Below are 24,750 nucleotides of genomic sequence, written 5' to 3'. Positions count from 1 at the left end.
GAAATGAAAAAAAAAAAAAGATACAGTGAATATTGTAACAATGGAGACAGACTCTGGGCATGTGTTTAAGATAGGTGAGGAGACATGTGAAAAAGATACAGACACCAAAAGAAGTAAGGAACTCAGAAGTCACAGTTGAAATGAAGGGACCCCGAGAGTTTGGTAGTGAAGTGGCAAGAAATAGGTGCCCAGATATCATTAATTGGATATTAGATATCAGAACTATGCTTCAGTCTAGTAATGCAAAATCTGACTTGATAACAACAAAGAAATGAAGTGTGTGCTTGTTCAAGTGAAAGGACACAGTGCTTCTGCTGCTACAGACACAAGGAACGAAAAACAGTACATACTGCACGTGATCCTGAGGCATTAGATGAGGACAACAGTGCTACTATGTATAAGCCATGAACCTGAATCAGAAAACTTGCATCTCTCCCCACCATATAGAGACAGATCATCAAAAGCATAGGTGTTTATGAAGAAAGAAATACAGCAAGAGATGCTAAGGGTCAGGAATGAGGAAGGCAGGTTACCGGTAGAATTCCCATGTTTGGAGAAGAAAAAGTTCAAGTTCAAAATGAGGTGGATGCTTCACTTGTCATTGCCGCTTTGTCCTTGGTCAGTTGCCTGGTCCATTATGATTTTCCACTTTGTCACACTGTATTAATCACATATTTTTACCATTTTACTCTTATCTCCTACATCGACCAGAAAGCAGAACTTGGGGTCACCATCTTCATCATGATTTTTATTTTCATTACTATAATGTGTAGAGAAGAAAACATACAAGTAAGTGACTGGAACACTTTAGAAGTTTCCAGAAGACGACTTCTCTGTTCCCATCCTTCAATTTTTATTAAGCCTTGCCATACTTTCTTAAAGGTGTTTCCTAATTGGGAAGGAGTTACATGGTATATATACTTCTTTTGCTTTTACTTAAACATAAACCATAAGGCAAGTTTTGCTTATCATAGGTTTTCTGTTTCTTCAGCAATTTTACCTATCAGTAAAAATTGTACCACAAAACATTCAGATGTCTTCAAGTCCTTATTGTTGAGCCTATACTCAACATGACATACTCCAAAGTTGCCCATTATGCTGGTATCTAGTGTTAACACTGAAATATTTCTTGAGTAAGAAATATTTTAATGATGTAATGCCAGAAGTATGATAGCCCATGTATTAAACTTTTTGCAACATTTGTTTGTGTTGGTGGAGAATGCAAAGTAATGTTATGGAAGGTGAAGATAGTTCCTTATTGTGATATAACATGAGTTAATGTTTCCTTTGGCTGCCTGTGCTCCATTTACAGAATCAGTAGCCATACACAGGTGGAAGGTAAGGTTCATCTAGAGAGCATATGTAAGATTGCAATGCTTTGGTTTTCAAGACATTCTTTTATTTAAAGGTAAAATTAATTGTTTTTAGAGTAGAAATTTCAGACATTTTTGAAGGAAGTGATTAGGAAATCTTGGTGCCACATATTAAATTATACTGTAATTGAAACTCAATACTGATGTTATTTTTAACAGAATTTATCAGAGAATCTTACCAAAGAGGATCTTGGTTGTTCTTCTGGGAGTGGCAATTCAAATGGAACCAAGACAGTACCCAAACAAGTAAAGGGTAAGCAGTACATTTTATTGAAAAAGTCATTTGAAAAAATGTTTATTGAAAAACATGAGCACCAACATATTCTAAATGCCAAGGAAAATGACCTATTAAATGTATAGTAAAAAAAAAAATGAAGAAGCGAATAGTGTTAAATTGTATCTCTTCTCAGGTGTTAGCAACAGGTGAAGATGAAATACAGTGTATGACTAAAGGTGCTGAAGCTTTAGTCCCATCTCAATACAATTTGAGAGCTCAGCAAAGTCAGGAAATCAGGAAGAGGACAGGTTCACAAAAGGGGATGAAGAATAGGGAAAGCAGACAGTACAGGGAGTACATGGAGAGAAAAGGAGAAGATGGATGTAATGTCAGGGTGGTCCAATAAAATACTTCCTAAATAAAAGGTAGAGCAGGAGTCTCAGCTGGAGCGTGAGCCTGCTGGCTGCATCTCCGTAACTACCCTGCCTGCTCTGGCAGTCCCCAGCAGTTAGGCGGGCATGTTCCTGCCCTGAGGCCTCACCCAGCAGGCTCCAGACCCGGCTTGGAGCCCAATAGGCGCCTGGTGAAGGAGCTGCTAGAATAATAATGAGGCGGGGAGGTCAGGAGTGGCCAGCAAGAGGAGTATCTGGAAGTGGTGATCTGAGGTGCCCCAAGCCGGGCCCTGGACATCCCTCCCCTCAGCTCACCAAGCCTGGTGCCCAGGGATGGGGGAAAAACCATTGAAACTGATTTCAGTCACATTCTCAAGCAAGGCCACATGATGAAGAGCAGGAAGCTGAGAATCTACCGGAGGTGCTGGCTGGTGTTCTGCAAATCCTCCAACAAGGGGCCCCTGTGGCTGGAGAAGTATCCAGATGAGACGTCAGTGCACCTCCGAGGCTGCCCCAAGGTGACTGACATCAGCAGTGTCAAGTATGTGACATGGCTTCCCAAGGAGACCTAGCGGCAGGCAGCAGCCATCACATTTACCAATGACTGGGCACAAGTCTTCACCTGGGACCCAGAGCTGGAGGCTGAAGAGTGGTGCAAGACACTATCTGTGGAGTGTCTGGGGTCGGCTGAATGACACCAGTCAGGGAGAGCCTGACCTCCTGGCCCCAGGGGCGCATGGTATCTTCCTGCCTCAATGCCCCCACCTGGACGTGTCTGGTGAGTGCAAACTGCAGATCACCCAGGAGAACAGCTTCTTCCTCTGGGACACAGCAGTCTGAAGCTAGTCTCATTGCATCTCTATGACTGGGACGCAACATGCTTTACCTTTGAGGCTGGCAGCTTGTGCAGCACTGGAGAAGAGCTCTGCACCTTCTAGACACAGGAACCGGAGTGGATTTACCAGCGGGCCCACAGTGCCACACTGGCCATCGCCAAGCATCACAAGTGGGTCTTGCTGGAGATGGAGAAGAATGTGAGGCTGCTTAACAAGGAAACAGAACATTACTCGTGTCCTCACACACCCACCACCTTGCTGCCCCGCATGCTACTGGCACCACAACACAGATTAGCAGAACATGGCTGAAGCCTCCAGCTACACTCCTGAGGGTTATGCAGCAGCCCAGGCGAGTTCAGAAATGGACCTCCTCTACAGATTCATCTTGCTTAAGCCAAAACCCAGCCAGGGGGACAGCAGCGAGGCCAAGACCCCCTCCCTGTGACAGCTGTGCTGGTGAAAAGAGAAGGGTGCAGGGGGCAGCCTGCAGCCTTCCATGGACAGCCAGCCTCAAGGGGCTGTTGGCCAACAGCCTGAAGAAAGGGAGGAAGCGGTCCCGCTCCTTGCCTCCAAAGGGGAGACTGGACCAAGGGAAAGGGCTGGCCACACCACCCGAGCATGTGTGATGCTGATTTGGGGTATAAGGGCAGCAGTTTCCATTGCCTCCATGGCACACACCTGTTTCTCTCTCTCTCAATGACTTTATTTTGTTTTATTTTGTTTTATTTTAGGTACAATGTGCTGATTTTATATAGAATTTGGAATGCTTACATCAAAGTGGTTAACCTAGCCTTCACCTCAGTTAATTATTGTGTTAAGGCATTTATACTCTACATTTTTTTTTTCTCTCTCCTTGATTTTTCTGGAATTTTTTTTTTTTATTAAATCATAACTGTATACATTGATATGATTATGGGGCATCATACACTCGCTTCATAAACCATTTGACACATTTTTATCACAGTGGTTAACATAGCCTTTCCGGCGTTATCTCAGTTACTGTGCCAAAACATTTACATTCTACATTTACCAAGTTTCGCAAATACCCCTGTAATATGCACCACAGGTGTGATCCCACCGATCCCCCTCCCTCTACCCACCCCCTCCTTTCCCACTTCCCCCTATTGTTAAGTTGTAGCTGGGTTATAGCTTTCATGTGAGAGTCCCAAATTAGTTTCATAGTAGGGCTGTGTACATTGGGTACTTTTTCTTCCATTCTTGGGATACTTTACTAAGAAGAATATGTTGGAGCTCTTTGACATGTACCCTTGCAATATGCACCATAGGTGAGGTCCCACCAATTATCCCCCCTTCCCTCCCCTCTCCCTCCTCTTCCCTCTGTCATCTTGGCTATATTTGTGTTTTATCATTTGTGTAAAAGTGTGGGGGATTATATATTGATTTCCTAATAGTACTGAGTAAGTTGGATACTTTTTTTTTTCCATTCTTGGGATACTATACTAAGAACAATATGTTAATTGGCCTGGGAGAATACTTTATGAGGAGCACCCCCCAGGGAATTGAAGCAACACCAGAAATATATTACTGATCAAACTAAACAGCTTCTGCGCAGCCAAGAACACACTTAGTAAAGCAAATAGACAGTCCTCAGAATGGGAGAAGATATCTTCAGATTATGTTCCTAACAAAGGTTTGGTGATCAGAATCCACAGAGAACTCAAACTTATTAATAAGTAAAGAACAAGTGATCCCATTTCATTGTGGGCAAGAGACTTGAACAGAAGCTTCTTTGAAGAAGACAGGTGCATGGCCTACAGACAAATAAACACATACTCATCATCTTTAATCATCAGAGAAATGCAAATCAAAACCAGTATGAGATATCATCTAACTCCAGGAAGAGTAGCCCACATCACAAAATCCCCCAAACTACAGATGTTGGCATGGATATGGAGACAAGGGAACAGTTCTGCACTGCTGGTGAGAATGCAAGCTAATATGTTCCTTTTGGAAAGAGGTTTGGAGAGCACTTAGAGAACTAAAAGTAAACTTGCCATTCGATCCTGCAATTCCTCTGCTAAGTATATATTCAGAAGACCAAAAATCGTTTTATAACAAAGTTATTTGCACCAGAATGTTTATTGCAGGCCACTTCATAATTGCCAAGTCATCAAAGAAGCCCAAGTGCCCATCCACCCATGAATGGATTAATAAATTGTGGTATGTGTATGCCTGAAACTGAACACAACCCTCTTTCTGCCAGGCCTTGTTTGAACTGTGAGGGCCAGAGGAGGGGGACAGTCAGAACTTGAGGCAGGCTGGCACTCTGAACAGCCCGGGGGCCAGATAACAGGTGGCTTCTCAGTTTCTCTGGGCCTAGAATGGCACAGGAAGGACCTAACCTTCCTCTGTGCTACTTGCCAGTCTTGGGCTTGGTATGTTAAGCAGAGGGGATATCTGGGTTTGCCTCAGGTGAAAATCTGTTTTTACAATGTAATTTGCACACAAACACTTTCCTGCTTAGTAGGCTGAGAAGATGCCCTTGGGGTGGGGTGTCAATTACCTCAGCCTTGCTGAGGAAGGCTAGAGCTTGTTTCTTCCCAGGGCCAGGCCGGGCGGGAAGGTTACAGAGCACTCCTGCTGCCCTCCGTCACTGACCAGGGGTAGACAATGCCCCAGCAGAGGGAGGCCCTCTGCCCAGTGTCTAGCCACACTTGGCCAGCCAAAAGCACTCAGAAACCAAGACCTTCCCATTTTCTCCTCCCTACATGGTGTTGAGGCTCCCTGCTGAAATGCAATTAAAGCAATTGCTTTTCAAAAAAAATTAAAAAGGTAAAGCAAGGTGTTAGGTGAGAAGAATATAATAAAATGAGCTTCCAGTGCCAAAATGACTCAGAGAAGTAGCACAAACTTCCCTGTTCTTCCTATGTTTCTCCCTGTTGGGAAGGCATTAAGGTCTGAGGGCCCTGGTCCTGCAGAGCTGTTGGATGTAGTGTGGAGGAGTGGAAGCAGAGAAGGTGAGCCGTACATGTATGCAATTTCATGTCATATAAAGTGACAGAACTTGGTACTTCATAGCATTTTATCATGTAATTGAAGGTTTGTGAAGCAGGAAGAATACAGTAGTTGTATCTATCAAGTGCTCAGGGCATCTCTCACCTTATGAAGATTGCACTGAAATCTGTATTATTTTTTATTTCCTTTCTATTTGGAGGATGTGATAGGGAAGAACTTGAGGTTAGACTCTAAATAGGTAAATTCAGGTAAGTTATGTGTTACACCCACTCAGTATAGATCAGAACTGTCAAATTAGAACTGTGCTGGGAATCTTGTTTAAAATGCACATTTTGATTTAGTCGGCATGGGCTTCTGCATTTTTTATACATGTGATGTTGGTGCTGCTGGTTGTTGGGCCACCCTGAGTGGCAAGTGTGCAAACTTTGTTGTAGAGAAATCTGTAGAGAGAGCCATTGGAGAGCACTTTCATGATGTGTTAATCAAGGAAAAGCATTGTTTTTCTGTTATGTCTGAGCATGTTTCCAGCTAGAGGGCACGGAACAAAGAAATGAAGTCTTTGAAATAATAGATATCATATATTTCTGCTAAGAGAAAAGACATGATGAAGATGATCCAGCAGGAGAATGGAGACCTCAAATCTGAAGGTTACTGTGCAAAGGAATAGGCATTTTAAATGGGACAGAGGGAGGCTAGAGGGTGTTATCTGGGTAACAGTGCAGTTAATGATGAGAAAACAGGAGAGAACTCACTGCAGATAGATTCAGCAGATTTGCACTCAGAGGTAAGATTAGGCTCCAGATATCTCTAGAAGCAGGAGGGAGTGCTAGATTTGGGACAAACCACAATAACCCATTTCATTGCTCCATAACTATCAGTCATTAGAGATCTGTGTTTCATTAATAGTATTTAATTGGAAATTAATTTACATATACAAGCATTGACTACTATTTTCAGAACTAGCTATTTTTTCTATAAAATAGCTATTTTATAGAAATAGCAATGCACTCAACCCTACTATGAAACCAATATATAAGCACCCACACTTCCATATGAGAACTATAACCCAACTACAGCCCAAGATGAAGGGAAAAGAGGAAGGGAAAGGGAGGGGAGGGGGAAGGACAAGTGGAGGGAGGGTAATTGGTGGGACCACACCTATGGTACATTTTACAAGGATACATGTGAAATCTGTTAAGTGTAGAGTATAACTATCTTAACACAATTAAGAAAGTATGATGAAGTCTATATTAACCAATTTGATGAAAGTATTTCAGATTATATATAAAACCAAGGCATTGTACCCTATAAATCATTAATATACACAGCTATGATTTAATAAAAATTATACTAGTATAGGAATATTAACTTTGACTAAAATTAATGAAATTTTCAATGCCTGACACAACGCTCTTTATGGTAGAGTCCTTAAGATAATTGCAGATGTAATTAAAGGCAATATTATTTAACAGAATTTCATGGAAGACAGAAGAAACTCAGTTCCAAGAATGCACAAAATGTGGATGATATAGCATCTTTTCTGTGTGTGTGTATCAAGTACAAACACGCAAATTAACCTGAATGTACATAAATGCTCATTTAGGGCAATTTTAGAGATGAAATTCCTTAAAGATCTTAACAAATGTAGATAAGTGGTTGTATATTCAAAACCTGGAATTTATCAGCACAATTTCTCTCCCAACTTGCAATCACTTTAAAGAACACAGAACACAATGTGGCAGATGATATTAGTCTTGTAAGTGTCAGCCCTCTTTATATGACTTCTACAAGGAAAGGACTTGTAAGATAGCTAAAGAAGAAACAAAAAATATGAACTTATGGTATCCTAAAAAGGACTTAGCTATTATCTTGCGTAGGATTTCCATTCCATTAGGAGGGTACGTAGGAAGATCACTTGCTGACCAAATGATAACTTTGTTTTTTCTTTAATCTTCTTATAAGAAATAGCCCGGTGTTGTGATTATTTTAAATCTTTTTTTTAATAATAGACATTGCTTAAGGTAGATATCATCTAATTCAATCTAGAAAATATTCATCTGACTGCATGTCAAAGTATTTTTCAAACGTACGGATTCCCTTAATATTGTATTACATATAATCTATAATCCTATTTATGATTCTTCTTATTTAAGATTTACGTGAGTTTGGGAGATTGCTGATGTTTTTATATTATGAAAATTTGCTAATTTTTAAACTTTAAAAAGAAATAACTATTAAGTCATTAAGACATAGAAATAGTCATTAAGCCATTAAAGTGATGTCTACTCCACTAAACTAATTTTAGAAAAGATAAAATTATATAGGTTATTTCTTGAATTTTTTGTTATTTTCAATTAATTTTCCATTTATCTTGAATTGTGGTTATTAATGAAATTTGTAGTAATTTTATGGTATTCATTTTCTCCTTTTTGATAAATATTTTAATAATGACAGCTTATTTTATGTAATTTCTCCATTATATCCTATATACCGCTTGATTGGGTCAATGAAAGTCTTTAAAATGACAAAACTAGAGGACATAAGACATGTAGTTCTATTCTTAGTTCACATGAGCATGGGAAAATGTGAATATTTTTCTCTACTGTTATTCTACAAGAATATATACATGCTTGCCAATTAAAAACACGAAACACAGTATACATTCAACTAAATTGTGATCCCAACTGTGTCCTTCCTAAATAACATGACAAACTGAAGAACTTATAGTGTAATGGTATAAACAATTCTTATGTGTTGCTCTGAAGATATCCCATAGGCTTCTACCATCAGCCTTGTTATTTATCTTTCAGGGTTATAGTTTGTTCCTCTGATTAAAGATCACTGCTCACATTGGCATATGTTCAGTTTTCTATTTAAATTTTCTTATTTGAAACATAATCTTTCTTTTGAAATCTTAGCTGCTTATTATATTCCTATTTTTCTTCTACTTATTTCTGTCACATTTCTGTCAGCAGCAAGAAAAATAATAACAATAATAGAATGATCCAAAACCTAAAGTAATTAAATTATTTTCTTACTTGAGGATGCAGCTCAATAGAAACTTTCCATGAATGTATGTTTGGCTTTGTCATATTTGCATTTCTACTGTCATTTAAATTGATTATATGTTCCTTTTGTTTTTTAGGGTCTTTTAAGAAACATCCATTGAAGGTAATAGCATTCATTTTTTCATCTGGAATTATTCATGGCACATTGTGTGCAATGTTCATTATTTATGTTACAATGTGTTTTCAAGGCTATTCAGAGCACTATTAACATGACAGTTTCCAGTCTGAAGAAAGCAGTAGGAAGGAAGAATGTGAAAATATCCAGATCAGGTAATTGTTTTTTTCTTTGATAAAAATCCTTTCATTGCAGTACAGCATTTAAAGTTTATATAGCCATGTTTACTATGAATTATTTTTATTAAAATATCTGTTAGAATATTGAAGTGTTACTAATAACAAATGTTAACATTTTTTTTTAAATTCCGTAGGCCATGACATTTTAATATATGGATAAAATCCCCATTTAAAAGACTTTAAGCATAACTGTACACAGGGAATCTTTTATAAAATGTCATTATTTACTGTTCATTGAGTCTTATAGAAATTTAGTTTTAAAAATGCATTTGTTAGTTGTCTTCTGTTTTGAAAAACCTTTTTACACTGTATAGTTCTCACTAGATGATCATCCTTACTCTTCTCCAGTGAGTAAAACAAAAACTCAGTAAATATTTTTTTAAGATTGCTCTTCTTCTAACATATTTTAGGTATATAAAGCAGGAGATTCATAATAATAAAAGCAGCAGTATGAGAAAAATTAAATGGTTGTTTCATATTTACTGAACAAATTCATTGTGAAAACTCTACACAACTAGTTGTGGTGGCTTTCTCACATCATCTGTAATGAAAAGGAAGGGAGGGAGGAAGGGAAAGAAAAGAGAGAGGAAGGGATGGAGGAAAGAAAGTGTAGTAAAAATGAAACAGAAAAAAGAAAAAAATAAGCAAAGGAAAAGAGAAAGAAAGAAATTGCTACAGGTTCTTTTTTTAACCCCTTGCCTTTATTTTTTATTCATTTTTAAAATTTTATTATTGGGGAATCATGGAGGGTACAAGACCAGGTTATGCAGCTTGCATTTGTTAGGTAAAGTCCCTCTTATAATTGTGCCCCGCCCCCAAGAGGTGTGTCACGCACCGTGAGCTGCCAACACCCTCCCCGCTTCCTTCTCTCTGTTCCCCAACTCCCCCACCCCCAAAATCCCCCACCCCATAATTAATTGTCCTCATATAGAATTGAGGACCTTGCTTTCTTTCTTTTCCATTCTTGTCATGCTTTACTAAGAAGAATGTATTTCAACTCCAAGTTAATACAAAAGATGTAAAGTCACCATCTTTTTTAGTGACTGAATAGTATTCTATGGTGTACATGTACCACAGCTTGTTAATCTATTCCTGGTTTGGTGGGCATTTAGGTTGTTTCTACAATTTGGCAATTGTAAATTGAGCTTCAGTAAGCAGTCTAGTGTAAATGTTCTTATGATAAAATTATTTTTTTTTTCCTTTCTGGGTAGATGTCCAGTAATGGGTTTGCAAGATCGAAGGGAGGTGTAGTTTGAGTTATTTGAGGATTCTCCATACTTCCTTCCAGAATGGTTGTATTAATTTGCAGTCCCAGCAGCAGTGGAACAGTGTTTCCTTTTCTCCCCTTCCACACCAGCATCTACATCTTTGAGATTTTGTGATGTGGGCTATTCTCACTGGGGTTAGATGATATCTCAGAGTGGTTTTGATTTGCGTTTCTTTGATGATTTTAGACAATGAGCATCTTTTCATCTTTCTTATCCATTCATCTATCTTCTTTAGAGAAGGTTCTATTCATCTCATTTGCCCACTGATATAAGTGATTGTTGGCTCTTATTGTTGTTGCTTAATTTGAGTTCTTTGTAGAGTCTATTTATCAAAGTATTTTTTTTGTTTCTTTTTTTTTTTTTTTTCAAGAGGCATAGTTTCACTTTGTTGCCTTGGAAGGGTGCTGTGGTGTCACAACTCATAGCAACCTTCAGCTCTTGGGCTTAGGGGATTCTCTTGCCTCAGCCTCCCGAGTAGCTGGGACTACCACACCTACCACAACGCCCAACTTATTTATCAAGGTTTTGTCTGATTCATAATATGAAAATATCTTTTCCCATTCTGCTGGTTGTCTGTTTGCTTTGGTTGTTTTCTCCTTAGCTGTGCAGAAGCTATTCAGTTGAATTAAGTCACATTTGTTTTTCTTTTGTTGCAATTGCCCCAGGGCCATAACTGCAAGTGATTTCCCCAGAGTTTCTTCAAGGATTTTTATTGTTTCATGCCTTATATTTAGATCCTTTCTCCATCTTGAATCAATTTTAGTGAGTGGAGAAAGATGCGGGTCTAGTTTCAGTCTTTTACATGTGGATATCCAGTTCTCCCAGCACCATTTATTGAATAGGGATTCTTTTCTCCAGTATATGTGATTGTATGGTTTATTAAAGATCATGTGGCTATACTATATTAGTTTCATTTCATGATTTGCTATATGGTTCTAGATGTCTATGTCTCTATTTTTTGCCAGTAAGATGCTGTTTACATTATGATGGCATTGTAGAATAGCCTAATGTCTGGTAGGTTGATACCCTGACTTTGCTTCTGTTACTAAGAATTCCCCCTTGGCTATCTGGAATTTTTTCTGGTTCCATAAAAAATGAAGTGCTATTTTTCCCAAATATGTAAAGTATGACAAAGTTATTTTAATGGGGATTGCATTGAATCTGTAGATTGCTTTGGGAAGTATAGAAATGTTAACAATGTTGATTCTTCCCAGCTATGAGATGGTATGTTTTTCCATTTATTAATATTTTCTGCTACTTCTTTTCATACAGTTTTGTAATTTTTTTAAAAGGTGTTGCATCTTTTTGGTAGGTATATTCCAAGGTATTTCATTTTCTTTGAAGTTTGGTGAAGGGAATTATTTCCTTGATTTACATCTCATTTTGGCTATTATTGGCATATGCAAAATCTACTGATTTGCAGATATTGAATTTTTGTCCTGCAATATTACTGTGTTTTTGATCATTTTTAGGAATCTTGTAGTTGAGGCATTGGGGTTTTCTAAGTATATCATCAGCAAAGAGGGAGAGTTTCATTTCCTCTGTCCCCATTTGAATGCCCTTTATTTCCTTCTCTTGCCTGATTATTTTGGCTGGGACTTTTATCCTGATTAGTAGTGATAGAGGACAACCTTGTCTTCTTCCAGTTGCTGAGTGGAAAAGCTTTCACTTTTACTTCATTTAGTATAATATTAGCCATGGGTTTGTCATAGACGAGAACATGACAGACATAGGAACAGGATATACACTGATGAAGGTATAAAAAGCAACGCCAACTGTGTGAACCATTAATATAAAGAACACACAGGCAATGTTTTTGAACATACAATTATGAAGTAGAGACTAGTATACAGTAATACTTCATATGTTTATGATAATTTTAAATTTTGTTCATTTATGTTGGGTAGACAAATGGAAGAATGAATATTTGAGATGTTGGTATGCCTTGAATCTGGGGACATCTGATGCCTCCCTGAGTGTATTTTGAAAATTTTTATACGAAAGTAAATACTCTTCTAAAGATTAACTTCCATTTAAACTATCAATTTATAAAATGAAAAAAATTCTCTCTTCTTTTATAAACGCTATAGCTTTTTTTGGATCATTCTAAGTAGATTATATTAACTAAATTTATGGTTTTGACAGCAAAACAAGACTTTATGGTAATATCAGAGGAAAAGCAAGAAAAGCACGATGGAAGCAAAAATAATCATCCACAGGTATAAAAAATTGAAATTTTAATTTCGGGTTAATTATGGTTTTATTTGCATTGGTACAATAGAATAGTTGAAAAGAAATTAAAATTTGGACTAGCATTTAAGAATTGATAGGTTAAAAAAAAAAAAAAAAAAAAAAGAATTGATAGGTTATAATTTGATATTAAATTTTAAAAAGCCATTTAACTATTGCAAAGTTTAAAACATTTTTTAAAAGAAATAATAAATTATAGATAAATTTGCCATTGGTATAGAGGCAAGTGATTTCTGGGATTTTGTGTATTTTATAATTTTTATAATTATATTCCTTGTATTATAAATTTCTTATGTGATAAGGAAGGTAACATCAGCTGTTTAATCATATTGCTAAGCAATAGAATTTATGAACAATTTTACAGTGGTGGCCACTGAGTACATTAAAAGAATAATCATTCACAGTGTTTCCAAATTTACAATTTTATGTTGCCAGTCAGTAATGCTTAGGCTAAATATTTCTTATGCCTAGTGATCCCTAACTCACTTCAGTGTCTATATTGAAGGAGAGATTTGAGTCATAAACATTGTGTCTATGAAGAGAGTTTGTATCATAAAGTATGAGGCCTTAGGTGAAACTTACTAAATGCAGAATATAAATGTCTGAACACAATAACTAAGAAAATGCCATGAAGGCTATGTTAACTAGTTCGATGAAAATATTTCAAATTGTATATAAAACCAGCACATTGTACCCCACGATTGCATTAATGTACACAGCTATGATTTAATAAAAAAAGGGAAAAAAAGAATGAGGCCTTTGGTAACGGGGCTCATTATTCTTGGGGTAACAATAGCAAGCTTATAACATATTTACATGTAGTAAATCAGTAAACAGTATCAAAATGATTTTGTTCACTGTCATTAGAGGACATTAGGATGTATTAGACCTAGACTTAAGCAGTTAGGCTGTGTCACAACATAGCACTTTCATATTATTTTATATAATTTTAATTAAAGCTAAATAATTGACTTTTATGTCTGATTGCATTGATTTAGACTGCTAATAGCATAAAGCTTTCCAAGTCTCCAAATGTTGCCCTTTAGAACAGTACTGAAGTACAGTGTAGAGGTTTACTATTGAAGTTAGGTAAAATCATTTTAAGTGAGGAAGGAAGTCATTGTAATATTACAAAATTACCTGCTTATTCAGTTTTGGTAGATTGAAAATATAATAAATTAACTTAATTTCAAACAGAGAGTGATAAAGTTGTCTAGTTCCTATTGGAGGCTGAGGAAAACTATTTTTCACTTGTTAGTTGCAGTCCAGGATTTGGAAGTAGCTAAATACAGATTTAAGAAATGTGTTAGTTAAAGTTTATTTATTTTCTGAATATCTTTGCCCATATTTGGGTGAGAGGATCACATCATTTTGAAAACCTGTACCCTGACAGAAAACATAACTAAGTAACAAAATAAACACATTAATCTTTTATGTTTGCATCTGCAAACAGTTCTCAAAAACTAGAAATACATAGGGTTTGTGAAAGAGGGGATATACTGTGTATTATGGATTTCCTTATGTGCAAAAGTTAGAGTAATTGTGGATAGATCAAGGCAAAGTAGAGTGGTGAAATAAATTAAAATTTAAGAAAAATGAGTAAAACCAAAGGTTTGGTTAAATTTGTGAATACATATAACACAAAAGTCCAGTTTGTCCTTAGGCAGAGTTACTACACAACTCTAAAAGAGTAGCAAGCTTATATTAAAAAGAAAAAAAAACCCTCTAATTTGGCAAAATTACAGATTCCTCCTGATTGTGAGGATAATAGATCCACCTGAAGTGTCCATCTCTAAAATACTTCATGCATTCTCTGAACAAAAGCACATCAGTCTCAGAAATGTCTTTTCATCCCATTTCTACTTAGTGTCCCTGAAATAAACTTGACACTTATCTTCTAAGCTTTATTTAAAAGAAAACACAGTATATCGGGAATATGAGAACAGCCCTGGCAGACCCTGGGTATGTTGTTGTTGCTGGGTTTTTTGGTTTTTGTTTTAATTTCATATTACTATGAGGGTAAAAATGATTAGGTTACATTGTTTGCATATCTTAGGTAAAATTCAGGTTGGAGCTGATCCCTTCACCCATGGAGTGTGCTGTGTGTCCTCACATTGTGTACATTTGATGAGAGCAAATGTGCACACTATGCACTCTCCTTCAGCCCTCCCATTTCAACTCAATTGTTTTTTTCTCTCCTGTGGGTGTGTAGTTCTTTATGTAATTGTTTCATATTATTTTTGAGTATATTGGATACTTTTCTATTCATGCACACTTTGCTACCTGGATGGAGTTGAATGCTTTTCAACTCCATCCAGGTAAATGCAAAATATGTAGTTTACATCTTTTTCTTTTTTATGACTGAAAGGGAGTCCATGGTATACATGTACCACCATTTTTTAATCCATTTCTGGGTTGATGTGCACATGGGTTTCTTCTACATCCTGGCAATTATGAATTGAGCTGCAATAAAGATTCTAGTGTGGATGTCTTTATTGTAAAATGTTGTTTTCTTCTGGGTAGATACCTAGTAAAGGGATTGCAGGATCAAATAGAAGGTATACTTTTAGTTCTTTGAGAATTCTCCATAATTCTTTCCACAGAGGCTATGGAAAATATCTGTTTGCAGTTTTACTAACAGTGTAGAAGTGTTCCCTTCTCTCCACATCCACACCAGCATCTGCATCTTTGGGACTTTGTGATGTGGGCTATTCCACTGGGATTAGGTAATACCTTCATGTAGCTTTGAATTGCATTTATCTGATGATAAGTATTTTTTCATGTGTTTGTTGGCCATTCATCTATCTTCTTCAGAGAAGTTTTTGTCCACTTTTGACATAGGATTGTTTTTTCTTTTCTTGTGTATTAGTTTGAGTTCTCTGTAAACTCCAGTTATCAGCTCTTTGTCCGAGTCATAGTGTGCAAATACCTTCTACCATTTCATAGGCTGTTTTCTTTAGTTCTTGTGCCTTTAGTTGTGCAGAAGCTTTTTAGTATGGTTATGTTCAATTTATTTATTTTTAATATTGCTGTAGTTGCCAAGGGGGTCTTGTTCATAAGCTGTTTCTCAGGCTGATTTTGCCAAGAGTTTTTTCCACCCTTTCTTCCAGATTTTTTGTCATTTAGTGTCTTAAATTTAGATATTTTATCCAATGAGAGTCACTTTTTGTAAGTGGTGAGAAGTCTAGTTTTAGTCTTCCCATTGTGGCTAACCAGTTCTCCCAGGACTATGTATTAAATATGAATTCTTTTTCCCAGTGTATGCTTTTGTTTGGTTATCAAAGATCAGATGGTAAGTGGCTGGGTTCACTTCTAGGTTCTCTGTTTTCTTCCATAGGTACCTATTTTTTTGCCAGAATCGTACTGTTTTGATCACTGTAGATTTGTAGCATTACCCGAAGTCTGGTGCTATAATGCCTCCAGATTTGTTTTTATTGTTTAGAATTGCATTTATTATTTGTTTTTTTTTCTAGTTCCATATGATGCACAGTATTATTTTTTCTACATCTTCAAAATATGACATTGATGCTTTGATGGGGATTGCATTAAATCTGTAGATTGTTTTGGGTAGTATGGACATTTTATGATGTTGATTCTTCTCAACTGTGAGTGAATATGGTATGTTCTTTCACTTGTTAATGTCTTCTGCTATTTCTTTTCTCAGGATTTCATAGTTCTCTCTGTAGAAATTCTTCACATCCTTTGTTAAGTATATTCCCAAGCATTTCATTGTTTTTTTTAAGCTACTGTGAAGGAATAATGTGTCTTTGACCTTGTTCTCACCTTGACTGTTACTGGCATACTATACTGGAGGGTCCTGATTTGTGGACCTTGATTTTATGTACTAAAACTTTTGATTCCTTGCTCACTTCCAGGAACCTTGTAGTTGAGTCCCTGAGGTTTCCAAAGTATAAAATCGTATGATCAGCAAAGAGGAAGATCTTGACCTCCTCTGCTCCTATTTCAATGCCATTAATATCCATCCCTTGCCTGATTGCATTGGCTAGATCTTTCAGCACTAGGTTGAGTAGCAGTGGTGATACTGGACCTCCTTGTCTGGTCCCAATTCTAAGTGCAAAAGCTTTCAGTTTTCCTCCATTCAGTATGCTATTGTCTGTAGGTCTGTTGTGGGGTGGCGTCGATCAGTTTAGGAAATGTCCCATTTATGCCTATTTTCTTAAGTGTTCTTGGAGAAAGGGATGGTGACTTTTGTTGAATGCTTGTTCTGCATCTATTGAGAGACTCATATGGTCTTTCCTTCTGAATCTATTTCAATAGTGAATTATATTTATGGATTTATGAATCAACTTTCTATCCCTGGGATAAAACTCACTTGATCATGATGTGTAATTTTTTAATGTGTAGCTGTACTCTGTTTGCTAGGATTTTATTGAATATTTTTGAATCAATATTTATTAATGATATCGGTCTGTAGTTTTCCTTTTTTGTTTGCTCTTCCTCTGGTTTTGGAATCAGGGTGATGTTTGTTTCATAGAACGTGTTGGGGAAGTTTCCTTCCTTCTTTATGTTTTGGAATAGTTTCTGCAATATAGGTATAAGCTCTTCTTTGAAGGTTTGGTAGAATTCTGGTGTGACACCAGCTGGTCCAGGACTTTTTGAGGGAAGATTTATTGTTATTGCAGTTCTGGTGCTTTATACTGGTCTGTTTAGAGTTTCTAGTTCTTTATGGTTGAGCTTAGGGGAGATGATATGAGTCCACATTTTGGTACAGTTCCTCTACATTTTAAAATTTCTGAGCATATAGATTTTTGTAGCAGTCACTGAAGATTTTTTTGTATCTCTGTGGTTTCTATTGTTATTTTCCCTCTTTTATTTCTGATTGAAGTTATTAGAGATCTTTTCTGTTGCTAGTCAGTCTGGCCAAGGGTACTTTGATTTTATTAATATTTTAAAAGAAACAACTTTTTCTTTCTCCGATCTTTTGAATGGTCCTTATGTTCTCAATTTCATTAAATTCTGATTTTAGTTTATGTCTTTTCTCCTACTAAGCTTGAGATTGGATTATTCTTTCTTTTCCGGTTGCTTCAGATGGTTTATTGGGTTACTGATTTGCATTTTTTTCTGTTTTTTTGAATGACAGCATTTAATCCAATAACTTTCACCCTTAGGACTGCCTTTGCAGTATCCCACAGGTTTTGATAGTGTGTGGCTTCATTGTCATTTTTTCATGAAAGATAATGATTTTTTTCTTTATCTCCTCCTTGACCCAGTTCTTTGCTCTAAGGTTACTTCATTTCCATGACTTTGTACAGGCATGCAGGCATAAGGATCTTTTTTTTCAGTTGAGTTCTGCCTTTATTCCCTAATGATCTGGAAAGATACAAGATACAATTTCTATTCTTTAGATTTTGTTGAGGTTTGATTTGTGTCCATTTTTTTGGAATATAATCCATGAGCTAGAGAGAAGAACGCATACTCAGTAGTTTTTGGATTTATGTTCTGAATATTTCCGTAAAACCCTATTGTTCTAGGGACACATTTAACTCCCTTGTTTATTTGTTTAGTTTCTGCTTGGAGAGTCAGTACAGTTTTGTCAGAAGCGTGTTGTAATGCCCACTTAATATAGTTTCACAGGATATCATGTTGTTCAAATTGGTTAGGGTTCATTTTAAATGTCTGGGAGTGTTTCAGTTGTGTGCATAGATATTTAGGATTCAAATGTCTCATTGTTATATTGTTCTCTTGACCAGAGAATAGCATCCATCTTTGTTTTTGTTTATTGGTTTAAATCTAATAAACATCTCATAATATCTAAAAATACAATTGTACCCCCTACTTTCTCCTGATTTCCATTTGCCTGAAATATTTTTTTTCCTACCATTCACTCTCTTCTTATCCTTCAGAAATCCCAATGATTTGAATGCTTGATCTTTTGGAGTAGTTCTATAACTTGCTCAGAGAAAGCTGTTTTTATTCTCCTTTTTTCCCCTGTCTCTTTGAATGATTAGGTTAGTTCAAAATTCTTGTCTTCCATTTCTGAGATTCTTTCTTCTCCATGTTCTGTTCTACTGCTGAGACTCCATACTGTTTGAATCTCCTTGAATGCCTCTTTCCATTTCTTAAGCACTGCTATAATTGTGTCCAGATCCTTGGTGACTAAAACTAAATCTGGTGGGCAGAAGTCAGATCCAGAGACTCCTGTGTGTGGAGTTCCTCACTCTACTTTACACCTAACTATTCAAACAAACTCTTCTTTTTCTCTGAAGTCCCAGCTGTGACAGATTCAAACTGAGGAGGCTTTTTGACTATGGTAGGGAAGGGAGATCTTGGGCCTACCATCTGCTTCCAAGGCTTTCCCGGATTGGGTTCCCTGTCAGAGACTAGGCCCATCCACCTTCAATTTGGCAGGAGTGGAGTCAGGGGCCAAACCTCCAGGAGGGGCCTGCTAGGCACAGATGCTAGACAATACCATTCCAATGGGTAGGGAAAGATCCCCCCAGCAGGATAGAGGCTTAGGAGGGACCTTGTCATGCATTGTCAGTGCAGCCAAGCCACCATTTCCTCCAACAGGGTTGAGGCATGCTCAGTTCATTGGGCCACACAATGCAGAGGTCTCTCAGAGTCCACATGGCCTGATAAAGACCCTGATGATTCTTGGTGACAGAGAAAGCAACCTCTGTAAACCCTCGCTCCCTCAGTTGCTCTGAGGGGCGGGTAGGGTCCAAAGCACTTTCACCTGCTGTTGCCGGGGGTGGGTCAACCCGCCCTCCAGTCTGGGCTGGGCTAGCGCTCCTAGTTTCTGACACTGGAAAGCAGAGTTCTGCAGTGAGGGCAGACTGTTGGGCAACCCAAAAAAGAGAGGGTATGGGCTGGTGTTGAAAGGAAGCTAGTGCCAAAATTGCTCTCTATTCTGCCAGGCACGATACAGACTCAGAAGCAGATATGACTTGGTGCAAAAATAGTGGGATGTTTTATCCTTCTTGGGACTTCCTTATCAGGCAAGTGATGGTGTGTTTTGCTGTTTGCAGAAAGACCTGCAGGTGGGAGAAGGCTCACCCTTACCCTTCTGTTTTCAGGAATCCTCTAGACTGATCCACTCTAACTCTCCTCAGTTCTCTTCCTTCCTCTTACTCATCTTGGTCCTCGCAGTTTGTCTCTGCAGGGTTACTGAACCCCTTGATTCTTCTTGCAATCTAGCCCCCAATTACACTACTCTGGGTTACTTCATTAAAATTCCCCTCCTTCTGGATGAGAGTTTCCACAAAATCTGCCTCTAGTCAGCCATCTTGTCCCTGTCCCAGCACTGGGCATGTGAGGAGAATATTATAATGACACACACACTAAAAAAGCAAGGAGCTCAGAAGATACAGTTGAAACAAAGGAACACTAAGAAGTTTGATTTTGAAATGGCCAAAACAATTTTTTTTTTGGAAATTGGACATCAGAAATGTACCTCAGTCAAGAAATCCAAAATTTGTGGCTTATAAGGAAATGAAGTGTGTGCTTCAAACAAAAAGGTGCAGTATTTCTGCTGCTATATCCACTAATAATGAAGGAAAACCAGTACATACTGTACGTGTTCCTGAGGCATTAGATGAGGACAGAGATGCTGAAAAGTACAAACCATGAAACCTGAATCAGAAAATATGCATCCCTCCCCACCACATAGTGACAGATCATCAAAAGCACGTGTGTTTATAAAGGAAGAAATATAGCAGGATATGCAAAAGGGTAAGAATGAGGATGACATGTTACCAGTAGAATCCCCACCTTTGGAGAAGAAAAATTCAAGTTCAAAATGAAGTAGATGTTCATTTGTCACTGCTGCTTTTATCCTTTTTCAGTTCTCTGGTCCATTCTGATTTTCCACTTTTGCATGTTGTATTAATCACATCTATTCACCATTTTATTCTGAACTTCTTGAAATGACCAGAAAGCAGAACCTGGGGTCACCATGATTTTTATTTTTATTATTATAATGTGTAGAGAAGACAAAATACAAGTAAGTGCTTGGCATGTTTTATATGCTTCAAAAGCAAATGTTCTTATTCTTCCCTTTTTATTGTCTTGCTATGGTTTATTGAATTTATATCTTAATTGAGAAAGAGATGCATACAGCATATATGTGTATATATATTTATATATACACACACACACACACACACACCATGGAGTGCTATTCAGCCATAAAAAGATGGAGACTTTACATCTTTTGCGTTAACCTGAATGGTGTTGAAACACATTCTTCTTAGTAAAGTATCATAAGAATGGATAAGCAGACTGAAGCCAGTTTTCCACAGAGGCTCCCATCCATTAGGAAAGTTAAAGGACAAAAATTCAGCAAGTAACCTAGTGGATTTGAGCTGCACTAAGAGAGAAGGTTGAAGAATGCACATCAACCCCGCTGAGGTGAGCTGCGACCTCAACATATAAACAAAAAGTACAAAATCCATCACCATGTGAACAGGAGTCCCCTCCCCCATTAGAACGGATCAGAGTGCCCCACAAACAATCGGGCAGAGTTCAAAGGTCCTCCTACTACACTCCACGGGACAGACCCTCTAAAAACTGGACCTACCTCCCCTACTAGGGTGCCACAGCGTTCTCCTGCCAGGCATAAAACTGTATAAAACTGTGTATAGTCTCTACCTGGAATTCTGAGCTCCCAGCGCTCCCCTCCACTCACACTGAGGTCTGGATGCCAGTCCCCCAGGAGTTCAGAGTCTTAGGTGATTTCTCAAGGGGTGTGGACGAGGCCTTGACTGCAGCTGGTCAGCACCAGCTGTGGGCACGGGAGTGAGGAGAGGACGGTCGGCGGAGAGGGGACCGCACCGGAGCAGCAGTCCCTTGAGGCACAGTGCAACAGCCATCTTTTGGTGACAATATGGCCAGGCATAAAACTGTGTGTTTTCTCTGCCCATAACCCCAGGCTCCCATTGCTCCCCGTGGTCCCCTCTGCTCTCGCTCCAAGGTCTGGAGGCCTGTCCCCCATGGGTCCAGACTCTTGGGCGATTGCTCGAGGGGTGTAGACAGTGCTGGGCTGCAGCCAGTTGGGGCAGACTCTGGCGCATGGGAGCAGAGAGAGGACAGTTGGCCAGAGGGGAGCTGCACTGGAGCAGCGGTTCCGTGAGGCATAAAACAGCAGCCCTCTTTTGCTAGCAATACAGCTCACTACTGAATATTCTGAAGCCACACCCCCATCTCCCTGGGCAACCAGAGACTGTGAGTATAGGATTTGCCTGAGGCAACTCCAACTTGCAAACCAGGGAAACTCCCAGGGCGGGGCTGACCCAGAGGTCCGCTTTACTGAACCTAAGACGTACCTGGCCCTCAGGGGATCATCTGCCTATAGATAATACAAGAGCAAAGACAAGCTGATTTGAAACTCAATTCAGCTTCTCTTCTGCAGGGGAACCGAAAATTTGGTGTGTTCTGTTCTGTCAGTAACATTAATCAGGGGTGAGACTGGACCTGAGTGAAAACCCCCCCAAAATTTATCAAGCATCCGAGGTTGTCAGGCCTCACCTCCTCCAGCTAGAGAGAGGCTGAGCGCAGCGGCCTGACAGACTTCCTTGTGATTCAGGCAGGTGCAAACTCCTGGAGTACCAGTTCACTACAGGCAACTGTATCAGCCAACTGCAGGGCTATCAGTGACTGGGTGTGACAGTGGTGCAAGGTGGGGAAGGAGGCAGCAACCTTACCAGACTGAACTATTGGCTGAGTGGCTCCTCCTGAGTCCACGCAGCACTGGAGCAAGCCACACCAGAGTAGTCACCAGACCCCTGTGATCCAGTTCCCAGAGACCTCTTAAACTCTCTCACCTGAAACAGGTGGAGACTGAGAACTGATTTGGACCTTTTGAACAGTACCAATCGCCTGAGGACAAATCAGGTGGTGCCGTGGGTGCACGGTGGTAGGAAGGTTTGATTTTTCTTTTCCAATTTTTTGCCAATGTGGGGTGGGGTGACTTAATTGCTGATATTTCTCCACAGCTGAGACTTCAGTCCGGAGTATCTGTTTCACTAGGGTGGAACAGAAACCAACTGAAAACAAGACAGAACCACTTAGCCCCACCACACCAGACAGGACCCCAGTTTCTCAGGCCACAACACTGTACAGGCCCTCGACAAAGCCCCAGGGGGAAAAATCAAAGGGAGTAAAACAACCATGGGGCAGAATCAGCGAAAAACTCTGGTAACATGAATAATCAGAATAGATCAACCCCCCCAAGGAAAGATATGGCAGGCCTAATTGAAGATCCCATTGATAAACAACTGGCTGAGATGTCAGAAATCGAATTCAGAATTTGGATTGCAGACAAGATTAATAAAGTGGAATTAGGAATTCGAGGAGAAATTCAAAAGTATTCTCAAGAATTTAACGAATTTAAAGACAAAACCACCAAAGACACACTGAAGCAAGAACTTGCAGCCCTCAAAGATATGAAAAATACAGTAGAATTCTTCAGTAACAGAGTGGAACAAGCAGAAGAAAGGATTTCTGACATTGAAGATAAAGCCTTTGAACACTACCAAACACTCAAAGAGGAAGAGAAATGGAGAGCAAAAACGGATCATTCTCTCCGAGAGCTCTGGGATAATTCAAAGAAGGCGAATATCCGAATCATTGGAGTTCCAGAAACAGATGAAGTGGCCTCGCTGGGCACAGAGGCCCTTCTGCATGAAATTATGAAAGAGAATTTTCCAGACATGCCTAGAGATTCTGAAATTCAGATAGCGGACAGCTTCAGAACCCCAGCATGACTCAACCTCAATAACACATCCCCCAGGCATATCATAATTAACATCACTAAAGTTAATATGAAGTAGAAAATTCTCAAAGGTTCCAGGAGAAAGAAAACCATTACCTTCAAAGGGAAGAATATTATAATGACTGCAGATCTCTCTGCTGAAACTTTTTAAGCCAGAAGAAAGTGGTCACTGACTTTTAATCTCCTAAAGCAAAATAACTTTCAACCCCGGATCTGGTATCCAGCTAAACTGAGTTTTATTTATAATGGAGAAATTAAATACTTTAATGACATTCATATGTTGAAGAAATTTGCCATAACCAAACCAGCTCTTCAGGATATTCTCAGACCTATCCTCCATAATGACCAACCCAATCCTCTACCACAAAAGTAAACTCACTCATAAACTTCGGATGAAACTCCAATTTCAACACTGGCGAAAGTGTTAAAAATGCCCACTGGACTTTTGAAAAACTCGATACCCAAAACTTCACCAGACTTATCAATATTCTCCATTAATATGAATGGCTTAAACTGTCCTCTAAAGAGGCATAGGTTAGCTGACTGGATACAAAAACTCAGGCCAGATATTTGTTGCATACAAGAGTCACATCTTAACTTAAAAGACAAATACAGACTCCTGGTGAAAGAATGGTCATCCATATTTCAGACAAATGGTAATCATAAAAACGCAGGTGTTGCAATTCTATTTGCAGATACAATAGGCTTTAAACCAACAAAATTAATGAAGGACAAGAATGGACACTTGATATTTGTTAAAGGTAATACTTAACATTATGAGATCTCAATTATTAATATCTACGCACCCAACCAGAATGCACCTCAATTTATAAGAGAAACTCTAACAGACATGAGCAACTTGATTTCCTCCAGCTCCATAATATCGGAGATTTCAACACTCCTTTGGCAGTATTGGATCGATCCCCCAAAAAGAAGCTGAGCAAATAAATCTTAGATTTAAACCTAACCAGCCAACATTTGGATTTAGCAGACATCTACAGAACATTTCATCCCAACAAAACTGAATACATATACTTATCATCAGCTCATGGAACTTACTCCAAAATTGATCACATCTTAAGTCACAAGTCTAACCTCAGTAAATTTAAAGGAATATAAATTATTCCATGCATCTTCTCATACCACCATGGAATAAGACTTGAGTTGAGTAACAACAGGAATCTGCATACTCATACAAAAACATGGAAGTTAAATAACATGCTGAATGATAGCTGGGTCAGAGATGAGATTAAGAAAGAAATCGCTAATTTTTTTGGAACAAAACACAAACATTCAGAACCTCTGGGACACCGCAAAGGCAGTTCTAAGAGGGATATTTATAGC

The 24,750-nt window shown here is 38.5% G+C and overlaps 1 protein-coding gene and 1 pseudogene across 1 annotated transcript in view; both read left to right on the top strand.

The window, feature by feature from the left end:
• Positions 1–546: 546 nt before the first annotated feature.
• The window catches only part of LOC128579257 (ankyrin repeat domain-containing protein 26-like), a 112,689-nt gene continuing 88,485 nt past the window's right edge, over positions 547–24,750 (top strand). Inside the window, exons 1-5 of the mRNA XM_053581433.1 lie at positions 547–618; positions 1,533–1,626; positions 8,940–8,965; positions 9,051–9,132; positions 12,570–12,643. Coding sequence (XP_053437408.1) covers positions 547–618; positions 1,533–1,626; positions 8,940–8,965; positions 9,051–9,132; positions 12,570–12,643 — 348 coding nt within the window. The remainder of the gene's footprint in view (positions 619–1,532; positions 1,627–8,939; positions 8,966–9,050; positions 9,133–12,569; positions 12,644–24,750) is intronic.
• Positions 1,745–5,255, top strand: LOC128579253 (docking protein 4-like; annotated as a pseudogene).

The sequence above is a fragment of the Nycticebus coucang genome, unplaced genomic scaffold, assembly GCF_027406575.1.
Source record: "Nycticebus coucang isolate mNycCou1 unplaced genomic scaffold, mNycCou1.pri scaffold_43, whole genome shotgun sequence".
NCBI lineage: Eukaryota > Metazoa > Chordata > Mammalia > Primates > Lorisidae > Nycticebus > Nycticebus coucang.
The sequence above is the reverse complement of the archived record's forward strand: the minus strand, read 5'-3'. Positions and strand labels throughout refer to the sequence as shown.